Source organism: Rhipicephalus microplus, chromosome 2, assembly GCF_043290135.1.
Source record: "Rhipicephalus microplus isolate Deutch F79 chromosome 2, USDA_Rmic, whole genome shotgun sequence".
Lineage (NCBI taxonomy): Eukaryota > Metazoa > Arthropoda > Arachnida > Ixodida > Ixodidae > Rhipicephalus > Rhipicephalus microplus.
This window is the reverse complement of record NC_134701.1, coordinates 79,120,385-79,133,765: the sequence shown is the minus strand read 5'-3', so window position 1 is coordinate 79,133,765 and position 13,381 is coordinate 79,120,385. Positions and strand designations below refer to the sequence as shown.

Here is a 13,381-nt window from a genome sequence, read left to right as displayed (position 1 = left end):
AGACCATCGGTTCTCCGCGCATGAGGGTTGGTGTGCAGGTCTGCATGATCGATGACAACCTCTACAGCATGTGTGGCATATGTAGTCTGCAGTGCCATAGGCGCGCCAGGTACGTCATCCTCAGCCGCGTCAGTCAAAGTCGCAGCCTCTCGGAAGTTTGGCTGTGGTTGACGGTTTATGACTTTAGCTTCGGCTGTGGGAGACTGCGGGGCTGAAGATGGTCGCTGCTGGCAGGATGCAGAGAGCGTCGAGGTGGGTGGGGAGGCGCCTTCGGACATCGTCGACGCTGAAGTCTCCGCGACCAAGGGGCGAAGAGTGAGCGTGAGGATTTCCGTAGTCCTGGCAGACTCCGGGGCATGCGGCGATGAAGGCGTCGTGGAGTCTGACATGTCTGAGAAATCGTGGTCTGTGTAGGCCGGAGAAGACATGCGGGTGGCGAGAGTGCCCGAGGGACAATCAGCCGAGGACCCCGAAAAAACGCACCCCGTGGCGACCCGGTCATTGGCTACACGAACGTATTGAAGAAGCTCGTCGGATTTCGTGGCTGACTGGTCGCGTGCAGCACGAATGTTCTGAACCTCGTCGGATGGGCATTCGTACGCGGGACTCGCGTTGATAGTGGTTGGACGAGATGTTGTAGGAGACACAGTCGGGGAAGTTAGGTCCCGGTCAGTGAAGACCTTCGGGCCGGAGGGTACCGCATGCCGCGACGCAGACGAAACCTGTAAGTCGCGGGTGAACGGCAGCGGGTGGTAGGTGAGGCCATATCTGGCAAGCACCGCCGAGCAGAAGTCATCGTTAGGCTGATTGCTGTAGGTTGAAGTGCCAGAGAGATGACGCAACTCTACCGGAAGGGCGTCTTGAAGAATGGCGTGCATCAGCGGCTGGTCCGTGACGCCATTCAACGCCAGAACGGCATCGAGCTGCATGAACCATACCTTGGGGTAGGTCGATTGGAACGGCGGCACTGGCGGGCAGAGTTGCGGGAACATGGCCGTGGGCCGCTCGGCGAAGGGCGTGTTCTCCGGGTCACCATTGTAGCGGCGAGAGAAGAGAGACGTGAGATGACGTCGAAGGCGGCCGATGGGGCCGTGCAGATCTCGCCACTTTATTCCAGGCCTGAAGCGGAGCCGCGGTGGCTGTCCACGTCCAAACCGCCAGGCCAGAAGCTCGTTCTAAATCTCGCGCAGCTCGAGCTAGCATCAGCTGCGCGAGAGGCGTGGCGCGGTGATGAAGAAATGATGATGGTGATGATGGCGCTACAAGTCCATCATTCATTCAAATGTGGCTGGTGCATTGCAGAGACCAGAGGACATCACCTTAAACTGATAAAGACCATCAAGAGTGATGATTGCGGTCTTCTCGCGATCCATCTCGTCGACGGCTATCTGCCAGTACCCTGACCGGCACTGCGCTCAGTTAGAGATAGCATTTGACTTGCGTAGGCTATAATACGGTCGTGTCCCCGTTGTTGCAGCAATAGCACAGCTCCTATGCCATGTCCACAGGCGTCCGTGTGAACCTCGGTTGGGGCTAATGGATCAAAGTGAGCCAAGATTGGCGGCGTTGTAAGCAGTGTCGTAAGCTGCGAAAACGATGGCGCTTGGTCATGGCCCCAGAAAAACGACGCTTTCTTCAAGAGGTCTGTGAGGGGGCGTGCAATGGTCGCAAAGTCCTTAACAAAACGTCTGAAATATGAGCACAAGCCCACAAAACTGCGGACATCCTTTGTGGTCCTCGGAACGGGAAAGTTCGTGACTGCGCAAATTTTCTCTGGGTCTGGACGGATGCCTTGAACATCGACAAGGCGCCCAAGCACGGCAATTTGACGACGAGCAAAGTGGCACTTAGAGGCATTAAGGTGGAGTCCGGCTCGACGAAAAACGTCCAGAATAGCTGACAAACGATCAAGATGCGAGTCGAATGTGGGCAAAAAGACAATAACATCGTCAAGGTAACACAAGCAGGTGGACCATTTCAACCCTTGGAGCAATGAGTCTATCATTCATTCAAATGTAGCTGGTGCATTGCAGAGACCAGAGGACATCACCTTAAACTGATAAAGACCATCAAGAGTGATGACTGTGGTCTTCTCGCGATCCATCTCGTCGACGGCTATCTGCCAGTACCCTGACCGAAGGTCAATAGTTGAAAAATAAGTGGCACCGTACAGGCAGTCGAGGGCGTCGTCGATGCGAGGTAAAGGATAAACATCTTTTTTGGTAATTTTGATAAGGGGACGGTCATGGATACAAAAGCACCATGTTCCATCTTTCTCTTTAACAAGGACGACTGCAGAAGCCCAGGGGCTGCATGAAGGCTCAATAATGTTTTTAGCAAGCATTTTGCCGACTTCTTGTAATATTGCACCCTCTGACGCAGACACACGGTAGGGGCGTCGGTGAATGGGAGTTGCATGGCCAGTATTTATGCGATGGGTGACAATGGTCGTTCGGCCTAAAGAGTCGCTGGCAAAGTCGAAAATGCTACGATAGCCCTCAAGAACGTGGCAAAGCGCTGCAGCTTGCTCAGACGTGAGGTCCGATGACACCATTCGCTCGATGTTGGCGCCCCAAGAACGTGATAAAGTGGAACCACTGACTGAGATGTAGCAATCATCAACTCTGAAGGGCTCGACGCGGTCATCTTGGAGAGCGCTAATTTTGGCCAGGGAGATACCCTGTGGCAGAACTAGGGTTGTGAGTGAGAAGTTCACCAGTGGAAGGAAGGTGCGGTTTCTCGTAATCGTCAGAATCATATGCGGCACAGCAACCTCATGCGTAAGCATCCCGGCAGGAATCGGGGCCACCATGTAATCACCATCAGGTACTGGCGGCGTGGAGGATAAGTCGACATGTGCGACAGAGTTAGGAGGGAGGCGCGTGAAATCAATGCAGCAGAGGCTGGTTTGCGGTGGGCTGGTGGGGTCGGAAAAGAAGGGAAAATCTAGATGGAGAGAACCAGCCGAACAGTCTATGAGGGCAGAATGCGTGGCTAGAAAATCCATACCGAGAATGAGTTCATGAGGGCAATGTTCGATAACGGCGAAAAGAGCGACATTGCTTCTCTCCCCAATAGACACTCGCGTAGAGCACATGCCAAGAATTGCGGCAGTTCCTCCATCAGCGACTCATACTGCTCGGTTGAGGGCGGGCGTGACAACTTTTCTAAGTCGGCGGCGAAGGTTAGCACTCATAATGGACACATGCGCACCAGTATCTATCAATACACTGACACGAACATTGTCGACAGTAACGTCCAAAAGGTTCCGGTTCGTTGTACACGTTAATCGAGGATTTCTTACGAAGGTCGTCAAGGCAGCTCCACCTCCAGAAGCTGCACGGCCTAGTTTTCCGGTCGGAGGTGCTGTGAATAGGTCGGGGATGCAGCACGGCGTTGTGGGGACGACCGGGACTGACGACGAGCACGGGACGGTGACCAGTCGTAGCGGGGTCTGCTCAGAGGTGCTGGAGGAGCGGAAAATGTGGTCGGCGTTGATGGAGAAAGTGGTGGGGACGACTGGCTAACAAAAGTGGCGTGATACTGAGGTGCATATTGGGACGGTGGAGCCCAGCGGTTGCGGCAGTGACGAGTGATATGACCAACGCGTCGACAGTTAAAACATATGGGCCTCTCATCAAGAGTACGCCACTCGGACAGATTGCGTTGCATGCGAGGAGCAGAAGGCGTACGATAAGAAGGCTCAGCAGAGTATACTGTAGGTACAGGATGTAGGTCGACATTTGATAGCTCTTGACGAACGACCGCTTGTATGAAAGAGATCGCGGTCGGGGAAGGCGGAGGCGTTGGTAATGGCGTGGCTACCAGTTGTGCTGCCTCGACCTCTCGACGAATGATGCGTGTAAGGTTGTCACATCAAGGGGCCTGGTGGAAGGCGTCGTCACACGAAGAAGTGGCCGCTGTGTTCGGAAGGCGCACGATGCTTTGGGCTACGCGGCGGGCTTTAGCTTGTTTGAGACGTCGGCATTCTTTAAGGATTGTGTCGATGCTCGAGACGTTGTTAAAAACCAGCAGTTTGAAAGCATCGTCAGCAATGCCTTTCAAGACGTGGTTAACCTTTTCGTCTTCCGACATGCACTGGTCGGCCTTGGAACAAAGGGCCAAGACGTCAAGGATGTAGGAGACGTATTATTCGGTAGAAGACTGGGCCCGTGTGGCAAGAGTCTTCTTCGCAGCGAGCTGACGACCAATTAAATCACCAAACAGGTCACGTATCTTTTCTTTGAAGAGATCCCAGCTCGTTATGTCGGCTTCATGGCTTTCAAATCATGTTCGGAGAGTGCCGTCCAGGTAGAAAAGCACGATGGCGAGCATGAGCGTGGGATCCCAGCGGTGAGTAGCACTGACGCGCTCGTACCAGTTCAGCCAAGTCTCAAGATTGATCGTACCATCGCCGGAGAAAGTGCCGGGATCCCGGAGGTGCGGAAGTGTGACGTAGGTGGTGGCTTGGACTGATGAAGGCGGCGTAGAGCAAGTACCAGCAGTCGAAGCAGTCGTAAGGTCGCCGATGGTGCGACCGCTGCGCGTCTCCATCGAGGTACGGGGGTCGTCCACCTCCACCAATAATGTTACGAGTAACTTGTTTAATGATCTCTTTACAGCACACAGAACCCGACGAGCAAGATGGCGCCAGACCAGCATCCAACGGAAAACCCACTTCGTCCTCCTCTTTCATGCAGCCGGGTTTTGCGGCTGTTATATATCAATATGAACGCCTTCGCCATCGCTATTAATGGCGCGGAATGTACAGTTTTGTGCGCGAATTCGTGTAGTGCTGTCCTGACTGCCAGCGACGCAAATCAACACCGTTACGTGCGACTGGCGAATTGCAGCCACTTCCATGCCCTGCCAAGTCATTTGATCGCGTTGGCGTTGATATCTACGGCCCCCTTAGATTGACATCAGATGGCAGTCGGTGGATTATAGTGACGGTCGACCATCTAACACGCTACGCTGAAACAGCCGCTTTGCCGAGAACTACCGCTCAGGATGTCGCCCTTTTCATTTTACGTCGCTTTATTTTTCGACGTGGCACACCTCGAGAGCTCCTTTGTGACAAAGGCCGCGCTTTTTCTCTCCGAGGTCGTCGAAGCTCTGCTTTCGGAATGCTACGTCATTCTTCGGAAAACGACAGCATACCACCAGCAGACTAACGGGCTAACGGATTGGTTTAACCGCAAGCTAAGTGATGTGCTCTCAATGTACGTGGCATCTGATCATAGCAACTGGGACAGTCTTCTCCCATACGTCACATTCGCATATAATACTGCAATACAAACAACCACGGGATTTTCACCTTTCTTTCTTCTTTGCGGATGTGACCCTTCCCATAAAATTGCTACCCTACTTCCTCACCGTCCTGATGATTCTCAGTGTCCACCTATCTCTGATGCTGCTCAATAGGCGAAGAGTGCCGCCAGCTCGCCCGTGCGTTCACCTCGAAAGAGCAGCTACGCCAGAAAGAAAACCATAGCACCTGTTTTCCAGATCCCAGTTATGCCCCAGGGTCTCTTGTGTGGCTTGCCATCCCATACAAAACTCCGGGACTCTCATCGAAACTTGCCCCCAGTACGAGGGGCCTTACGCCGTTTTAGAGAAAACCTCTCCGATTAATTATCTAATTGAGCCAGTTTCCCAATCGGAAGACATGCGCTGGCATGCACGTGACATCGTCCATGTTTCCCGCCTGAAACCGTATAGTGAGCCTCTCCCTGAAACTTCTTAGGTCGCCAGGATGACTTCTTTTTCAGCGGGGGCGATTGAGAAGAAGATATGCCTGCAGCAAGCAGCATCACCAACGCCCGGCTCTCTCAGCTCGTGCTTCGGTTCGTTGCTGAGTCAATTTCTCGACGGTTCTTCACGCTGTCTCGCTACTGTCCTTAAAGGCTAATAAATCTCTTCACATGAGGGAAATCTCGGACTGCTTCTCCACAGCATCGAAAGTTCAACGTACCACCGTTACAAAACACAACATTGTTACCAAGGAGTCAGCGCGGCCTCTTCGCCAACATCCATACCGTGTGTCCCCGAAGGAACGAGATGTGATTAAGATAAGAAATGATTAAGTTCAAGTTCAAAATTAAAATCAAGCTCAAGAAATGCTGAGTGGTGACGTCATGCAACCCTCGACAAGTCCGTGGGCGTCAACTGTTGTCTAAGTGAAGAAAAAAGACAACACACTACGCTTCTGCGTCGACTATCGACGGCTTAACAAAGTCACAAAACGCGACGTTTACCCCCTGTCACGGATTGATGACGCCTTAGACCGTCTACACCACGCCCAGTTCTTCGCATCATTAGATCTCAACTCGGGGTACTGGCAAATTGAAGTTCATGAGGTCGACCGTGAGAAAACCATGTTCGTGACTCCCAACGGGCTCTACTAATTTAAAGTGCCGCCTTTCGGTCTCTGTTCCGCCTACGCCACATTTCAACACATGATGGACACTGTACTAGCTAGAATTAGGTACCAGACGTGTCTTGTATACTTGGATGATGTCGTTGTGTTTTCAAGCACGTTGGACGAGCATCTTTCAAGGCTAAAAAGTGTCCTCACTGCAATAAGGAGAGCGAACCTTGCTATCAAGCCCGAAAAGTGCTACTTCGGCTATCAGGAACCAAAGTTTCTCGGCCACGTGGTGAGCGCGGAGGGTGTTCTACGAGATCCGGAGAAGTTGCCTGCCGTTGCCGATTTCCCTCGTCCTGGAGACAAAAAGGCTGTCCAGCGATTCGTCGGACTGTGTGCGTATTACCGCCATTTTGTCGAAGGATTTTTCAAAATTGCGGAACCTCTTACAAGACTGACACGGCCAGATGTGCCTTTCGTATGGACGGAACAAAAACAACAAGCCTTCGTAGAGCTACGCAAACGATTGCAGACAGCTCCAGTGCTGGCACACTTCGACGACACAGTCGACACCGAGATTCACACAGACGCCAGCAACGTAGGAATCAGAGCCATTCTAGTTCAATGGCAGAACGGCGCAGAGCGTGTGATCGCTTACACGAGCCGCAGTCTCACAACAGTAGAGGCTAACTACTCTACCACCAAAAAAGAGTGCCTAGCAGTCTTTTGGGCCATTAGCAAGTTTCGACCTTACCTATACGGCCGGCCATTTCGAGCGGTAAGTGACCACCACTAGCTCTGTTGGCTTGCCAATCTACGGGATCCATCAGGCCGCCTCGCCCGCTGGAGCCTCCGCCTTCAAGAGTACGACACAACGGTGGTCTACCGATCAGGACATAAGCATACAGATGCTCACTGCTAGTCTCGTGCTCCTATTTCCCCGTCGTCATCTGACACTGAACAAGATTTACCGTTTCTCGGCATCGTCGATGTGGTGCGGATGGCTGAGCTTCAGCGTGAGGACACTGAGCTACTTCCTGTCATCAAGCATCTGCAAGGAGAAGATGTTATCGTCCCACACCGGCTCTCCCGTGGATTAACATCGTATTGCCTGCGGAACAATTTTCTCTACAAGAGAATTCTTGAGAGCAGCCAGGAAACGTTTCTCCTCGCCATTCCAGTGCGTGAGGAAGTTTTGCAGGCATGCCACGACGATCCTACTTTCGGTAACTTAGGCTTTGCTAGGACATCAGCGTGGACCCGACAAAAGTACTACTGGCCGCAGCTGTATTCGTCAGTTCAGCGCTATGTCCGCACCTGCTGTGACTTTCAGAGGCGTAAAGTTCCACCCGCAAAGCCCACCGACTTTCTCCAACCTTTAGATCTACCTCGAGCACCTTTTCAACAAGTGCGAATGGATCTTCTTGGTGCACTCCATACGTCATCTTCAGAAAATAAGTGGATAATCGTCGCAACCAACTATCTGATTTGCTATGCAAAAACCAAAGCTGTGCCTAAGGGAACTGCAGTTGAAATTGCCAGATTATTTGTCCAGGACATTGTTTTGCGTCATGGTGCACCTTCTGTTCTCATAACCGATCACGGAGCAGCATTTACGGCAGAGTTATTGCAACAAGTAACCAAGCTGACGCACACCAACCACTGGAAAACAACAGCCTATCATCCTTAAACGAACAGCTTGACGGAGTGGTTAAGGAAAACACTGGCCGACATACTGTCTATGTATGTTGATGTAGAGCAGAAAACGTGGGTTGAAATATTGCCGTACGTCACGTTTGCTTATAATACCGCTGTGCAAGAGACCACAGACCTAACGCCATTCGAGCTTGTTTATGGCCGTCGCGTCACAACACCCTTAGACGCTACGTTCCCCGTAGACCAGGACACCAGCGGAAATGACAGCGTTGACGACTTCGTTGAGAAAGCCGAGGGAGCCCGCCAGCTTGCACGTAACCGCATTCGCAAGCAGCAAGATATCGACGCTCGCCGTTACAACCAAGGCTGAAGGATTGTCCACTATCAACTAGGTGAATATGTATGAGTGTGGACACCAGTTCGACATCGTGGGCTTTCGGAGAAGCTATTGTGACGCTACTTTAGGCCTTACGAAGTTGTGCGCTGCCTCAGTGACGTGAATTACGAGGTAGTTCCCCAAAGCTTCGATACCAGTTTAAAGCGAAGATGTCCACGTCCAGAAGTAGTCCATGTAGTACGGATGAAACCGTACCACGGCCGCGAGCTATGAACTTCTTTCCTTATTATCCACAAAAGCACAGGCTTAATTTTTTTGTTGACGTGACCATTTTTTTTCATGGCCACCTGTAGCATCTTAGTAAATCGACCGGGACGGTCACTCTTGAAAGGGGGAAATTTACGCAAGGTAGGCTGGCAACTATAGTAGCCAGCCTTTGATGAGGACGACGAAGTAGCTTTGTGGGCGCGTGCTCTGGTGTTCGCTTTTTCTGGCCCTTGGGTTACGAAGTAATTGTCCTGTTTTGTGCCTGCGTACCTGTGTCTTTGTGACAATATAGCATACATATGTGTCAGCTTCATACCGTTTATTTTAGGTCACCACACCAAACGATATTTCAAACAGGAACCACTCACTATGCGCCTTCGCATTATAGGTTGGACCGTAGCTGCATTATAGGTTGCACCGTAGACCGGTAAAGAGGTATGTAGCTTGGCTGTACAAAAATCTCTTCGAATGATGCTTTCATATCAGACTCCAACGAGGCAAGGTAACCTTGAGTGTCGTATAAATGTCAAAACAGGTTGTGGAGCTCTCGAACAATGAGCTTCTTTGCACAGTTGCGGCACTGAACTGGTACGCATATAGTGAGCTCCGTCTATGGTAGACTCTTAATTTTGCTCTCTGGTTGCGTGGTAAATGCGGCCAACAACAGCCATAAAGGTTCCGCTTCATTATGTGCAGATGGTTGTCTGATGCCTTCGTAATTATGCCGTGCCTTCGCGCCATACCTAATGAGGTGTGCAACACTGAAGCCTTTATTATGGTCTGGGCGTAGCCAGCGCCAAGCAGATTAGACACCCTAACTAGATATTGCCATTGTCGAGGAAGTAGTGGAGCTCCCGCAATTCGCGGAAAGCTGGCGATGGCAACGCGGGTTTCCGCAACTGTCGCAGCAGTCCGGCTTGGGTGACAGTGGCGTGATGGCCCGCATGAGCTCCGTAAAACTCTCAAGTTAGGCGCCGTAAAGAGCCAGGGAAGGTGTTCATAAAGTACGGATGTAGCAGCTCTTATAGCACCCACGCTCTTGTGAAGCAGGCGTGGGCAGCCTGATTAAATATTGGCACAGTCCTAGGGTTGATTCCTACATAAAAGAACAGCCCGTGCGCATTCTTTACGTAAGATGGCAACACGGCGTTTCTTAGGCGCTGCCCTGAGAGCACCAAGGAGTAGTGACACCCATCCATAGCCGGTGTAATGGGTCTACGCACAATTTTCTTCAATGCCCTTGCAAATGCTGCCTGCTCAAAGGAAATGAATGAAAGAAGGGGGACTTCATTGGAATGTATACAATGTCTTCTCGTTTTTCGCCTACAATCTATGAATAAAATGAACAATAGGAACAGAAATGTGTGTGTCCTAATCTGGCAATGTTGTTGAGCTGATTATTGCTGGCCACGGGATGGTCATTGTTCAAGCACTATGCCTTGGCTCTAACGAGTCCACGCTGGAGTATCTAAGGGGAGTTTTCTTTCTGTCTTGTTGTAACATGGGGAGAATACGTTGGCTTTTTTTACAGCAGGCTAGGCTTGATTCGTGAATTAGGTATATGCTTCGCATTTGGTGGTGCCTGCCAAAAATCTCTAATTCGGACTGGATATTTAGTCGGATACATTTTGTGATACGTTGAGATAGTTTCGATGTCTTTTGTTCGAATCTACTGGGTATGGCCTTGTGGAAGTGATGGATCTTGCGAATAAAAATTCCTTTGACATCTGTGTTACGTCAACAGGCATGCATGCAGCAGGCCTATAACTCGTCCTTCTACGTGGACAGCACTTATAACACGCTCGTTGCGTTCGACGTTAAGGAAGAGTTAATCTTCACCTATGACGGCACCACCAACCTGCGGTCGAAGGTGAGCTGACTTGTTTTCGCCAAAGTACTACATGAGATTGCAGATTCGAGGAACCGTACAACAATTGTTCAGCAGGGTCAGAAACGCTCCCAGTGCAGTAGAGACTTCTGAGACCAACGAAGCGAAAGAATTTAGCTCACCAATTAGCCTGAGTTTACAACCATTTTCGAAGTCACGCATACATCAACCAGTCTTGAATTGGCAAATGATCTCATAATACAAAACGACAGCTTCGTTTAGTATGATACGCTGATTTAAAGATTGTGAGAATTGTTGCTGCTATTATCGCAGGATACCACGACATGACCACGCTGCAGGCTATAGAGCTAAAGTTACACAGCAGCACGCTGAAGTGCTAAAATCACACGAGCACGCTCGCAATCACACTGAAATTCAAGAGCGATTTCGCGGGTAGAAAAGAAAAAGAAAGTGCACGAGGTTATGACGTATGCTGTCAAACAGACGGTGCTTCTTGCCCTCGATTTGCACAGCTTTTCAGTGCACTTGTTTGGTTACGATAGGAGAGAGAAGGCGTTTTAATCTTGTGACAAATCTCCGCTCAATCCAGAAGCATTCTAAATTTAGCGGCAGTCGGTTCGTAAGGCAATGAACCTTCAATGAAGTCTTCCGATCAGCTCTTAGAAAAGTTTTGAAGGGAGAACTTACCATACGTTCACTGGAACACACCAAGCCCGTACATAAATGTACGGCTGGGAAAATTTGTAGCGAGGCCGACAAAGTACCCATACGAGAATAACCCTTCCCTATTGGAAAAATTGCCATGGTGGATACTGGAAAACATGGTGGGCGTAGTGGAAATAATAGTGGGCATGGTGGAAATAATAGTGGGCATGGTGGAAATTATGATGGCTGTGGTGGGACGTAGTGGAAAATATGGTGGTTGCGCCGGGACATACTGGGTGGTATGGTGTACAGATGATGGGTAAAGTGGAAATGATGGTGGAAAGCAGAGGCTAGATAGTGGGCAATAATGGGACACTCTGCCCACCATTGCGATAATGCTGGGAAGCCCTAAGCATATGGTGGGTGGTGCTTATTATGGTGGGCTACATGGTGTACCAAACTCAGAAACTCTTCCCACCATTGCGATAATGCTGGGAAGCACTAAGCAGATGATGGGTGCTGCTTGTTATGGTGGGCCACATGGTGTACCAAGCTGAGAAGCTCTGCCCACCATCGCGATAATGCTGGGAAGCAGTAAGCAGATGATGGGTGGGCTTATAATGGCGGGCAAATTATATAGTGTACCAAGCTGGGATCTGTACACTACATGTTCTACCATCATGATTTCCACCAAAGGTTAGGCCTACTGACCGAGCCCGTACAATTGTGTTATCCGTGCTTCCGGGTTTCAGAATACACGATTACGACGATTAAGTATGACAATACAGCGCAGCCATATGGCATCAATTAACCTAAATGAAGCATTTTTCATTGTGTATGCTGTTCGCTCAAGAAGCAACAAACATCGATGCGACGCGATTAAAGCACTCCCAGAGAACGTAATTTAGTGTCTTCTCACCGACAGCCACCGGTCGCACTCGCCGGCACTTCTCTAGCTTTTGTACGAGAACTCAGACGTGGCAATTCGTGTGCTTGGTGAACCATTATGATAGCGTAATGTTTCCGGTACACTGCATTCGTTTTGGCCAAGCCGTTATGTAGTTGTTGCTTTAGCGAAAGAGCAACAGCATTGCGCTGGCGCGACCGCCCTCTACATTGCGCGAAAAGCATCCCAATACTCACTCAAATAAATTAGGTGGGCGTATCTATGAAATGAGCCTAGAAGCGTCATAAAGCGTGAGCAGATGTCGCCCTTTAGAACGAGCGCGAAACGGATATTAAACTTGGCAGACCCCGCCGGTAAACTGTTGCTGCTCCCCAGTCCACTTGGTTTTTTTTTCCTTTTAAGTTGTGAATTGTAAAAAAAATAGCACTAGTGCCAATAACATAGTGGCAATCGTTACAGGGCGCAGTTGCTTGTGTTTAATAAATGTGCAATTTTTAGTAGCAGGTGTAGATCTTGTCTATGTTGTGTACACGACAAACATAACTTAAGTTGAACCTTAAGTTTGTACGCCAACTAAGTATTTAACTCGCAACTGCCGTCATGTTGGTGTGGCGCAGTGGTTAGCGTCTTCGAATGGGAATCCGCAGGTTGCACGTTCGATCCTCCGTGGCCCCTTGTTTTTTTTTTTTTTACGGGACGGGTGTTTTTTTATACCGTTTTTATAGAATTCTTTTTTATTTTTTGTGGCAGCTCGTCACGGTGATTCTGACGTCATTTTGCGCTCAAGTGTTGCCGGCACTGCAGCACCCACCATACCCACCATGCGCCATGGTGGGTGTTTCCCACCATTCACCCACTACATTAATCCACTATAATGGTGGGTGGTGGTTTCCACCATGCCCACCATTCGTTTTTTTCCGATAGGGTTGCATGCATTGACTGATTAATATGTGGGGTTTAACGTCCCAAAAGCTCCATATGATTATGAGAGACACCGTAGTGAAGGGCTCCGGAAATTTCGACCACCTCGGGTTCTTTAACGTGCACCCAAATCTGAGCACACGGGCCTACAACATTTCCGCCTCCATCGGAAATGCAGCCGCTGCAGCCGGGATTCGAATCCGCGACCTGCGGGTCAGCAGCCGAGTACCTTAGACACTAGACCACCACGGCGGGGCAACCCATGCATGCATTGCCCAGTTCTCCAAGTGTTAAGCAAATTACTTCGTCTTAATATTGTAGAGGTTAGGAGACAGCCCGTCGGACTATATGAAGTCCTGCATCCCTGAAAAAAGAAAAGCACTCCTGCCCTAAGCAGCCAAAACCCCTTTGAGAACAGCCCGACCACAGGCT

At 50.2% G+C, this 13,381-nt stretch overlaps 1 protein-coding gene across 1 annotated transcript in view; it reads left to right on the top strand.

The window, feature by feature from the left end:
• LOC142790022 (uncharacterized) overlaps positions 1-13,381 on the top strand; it is a 167,732-nt gene that overhangs the window by 153,370 nt on the left and 981 nt on the right. The window contains exon 9 of the mRNA XM_075885039.1: positions 10,372-10,497. Within this exon, the coding sequence (XP_075741154.1) occupies positions 10,372-10,497 (126 nt within the window). The remainder of the gene's footprint in view (positions 1-10,371; positions 10,498-13,381) is intronic.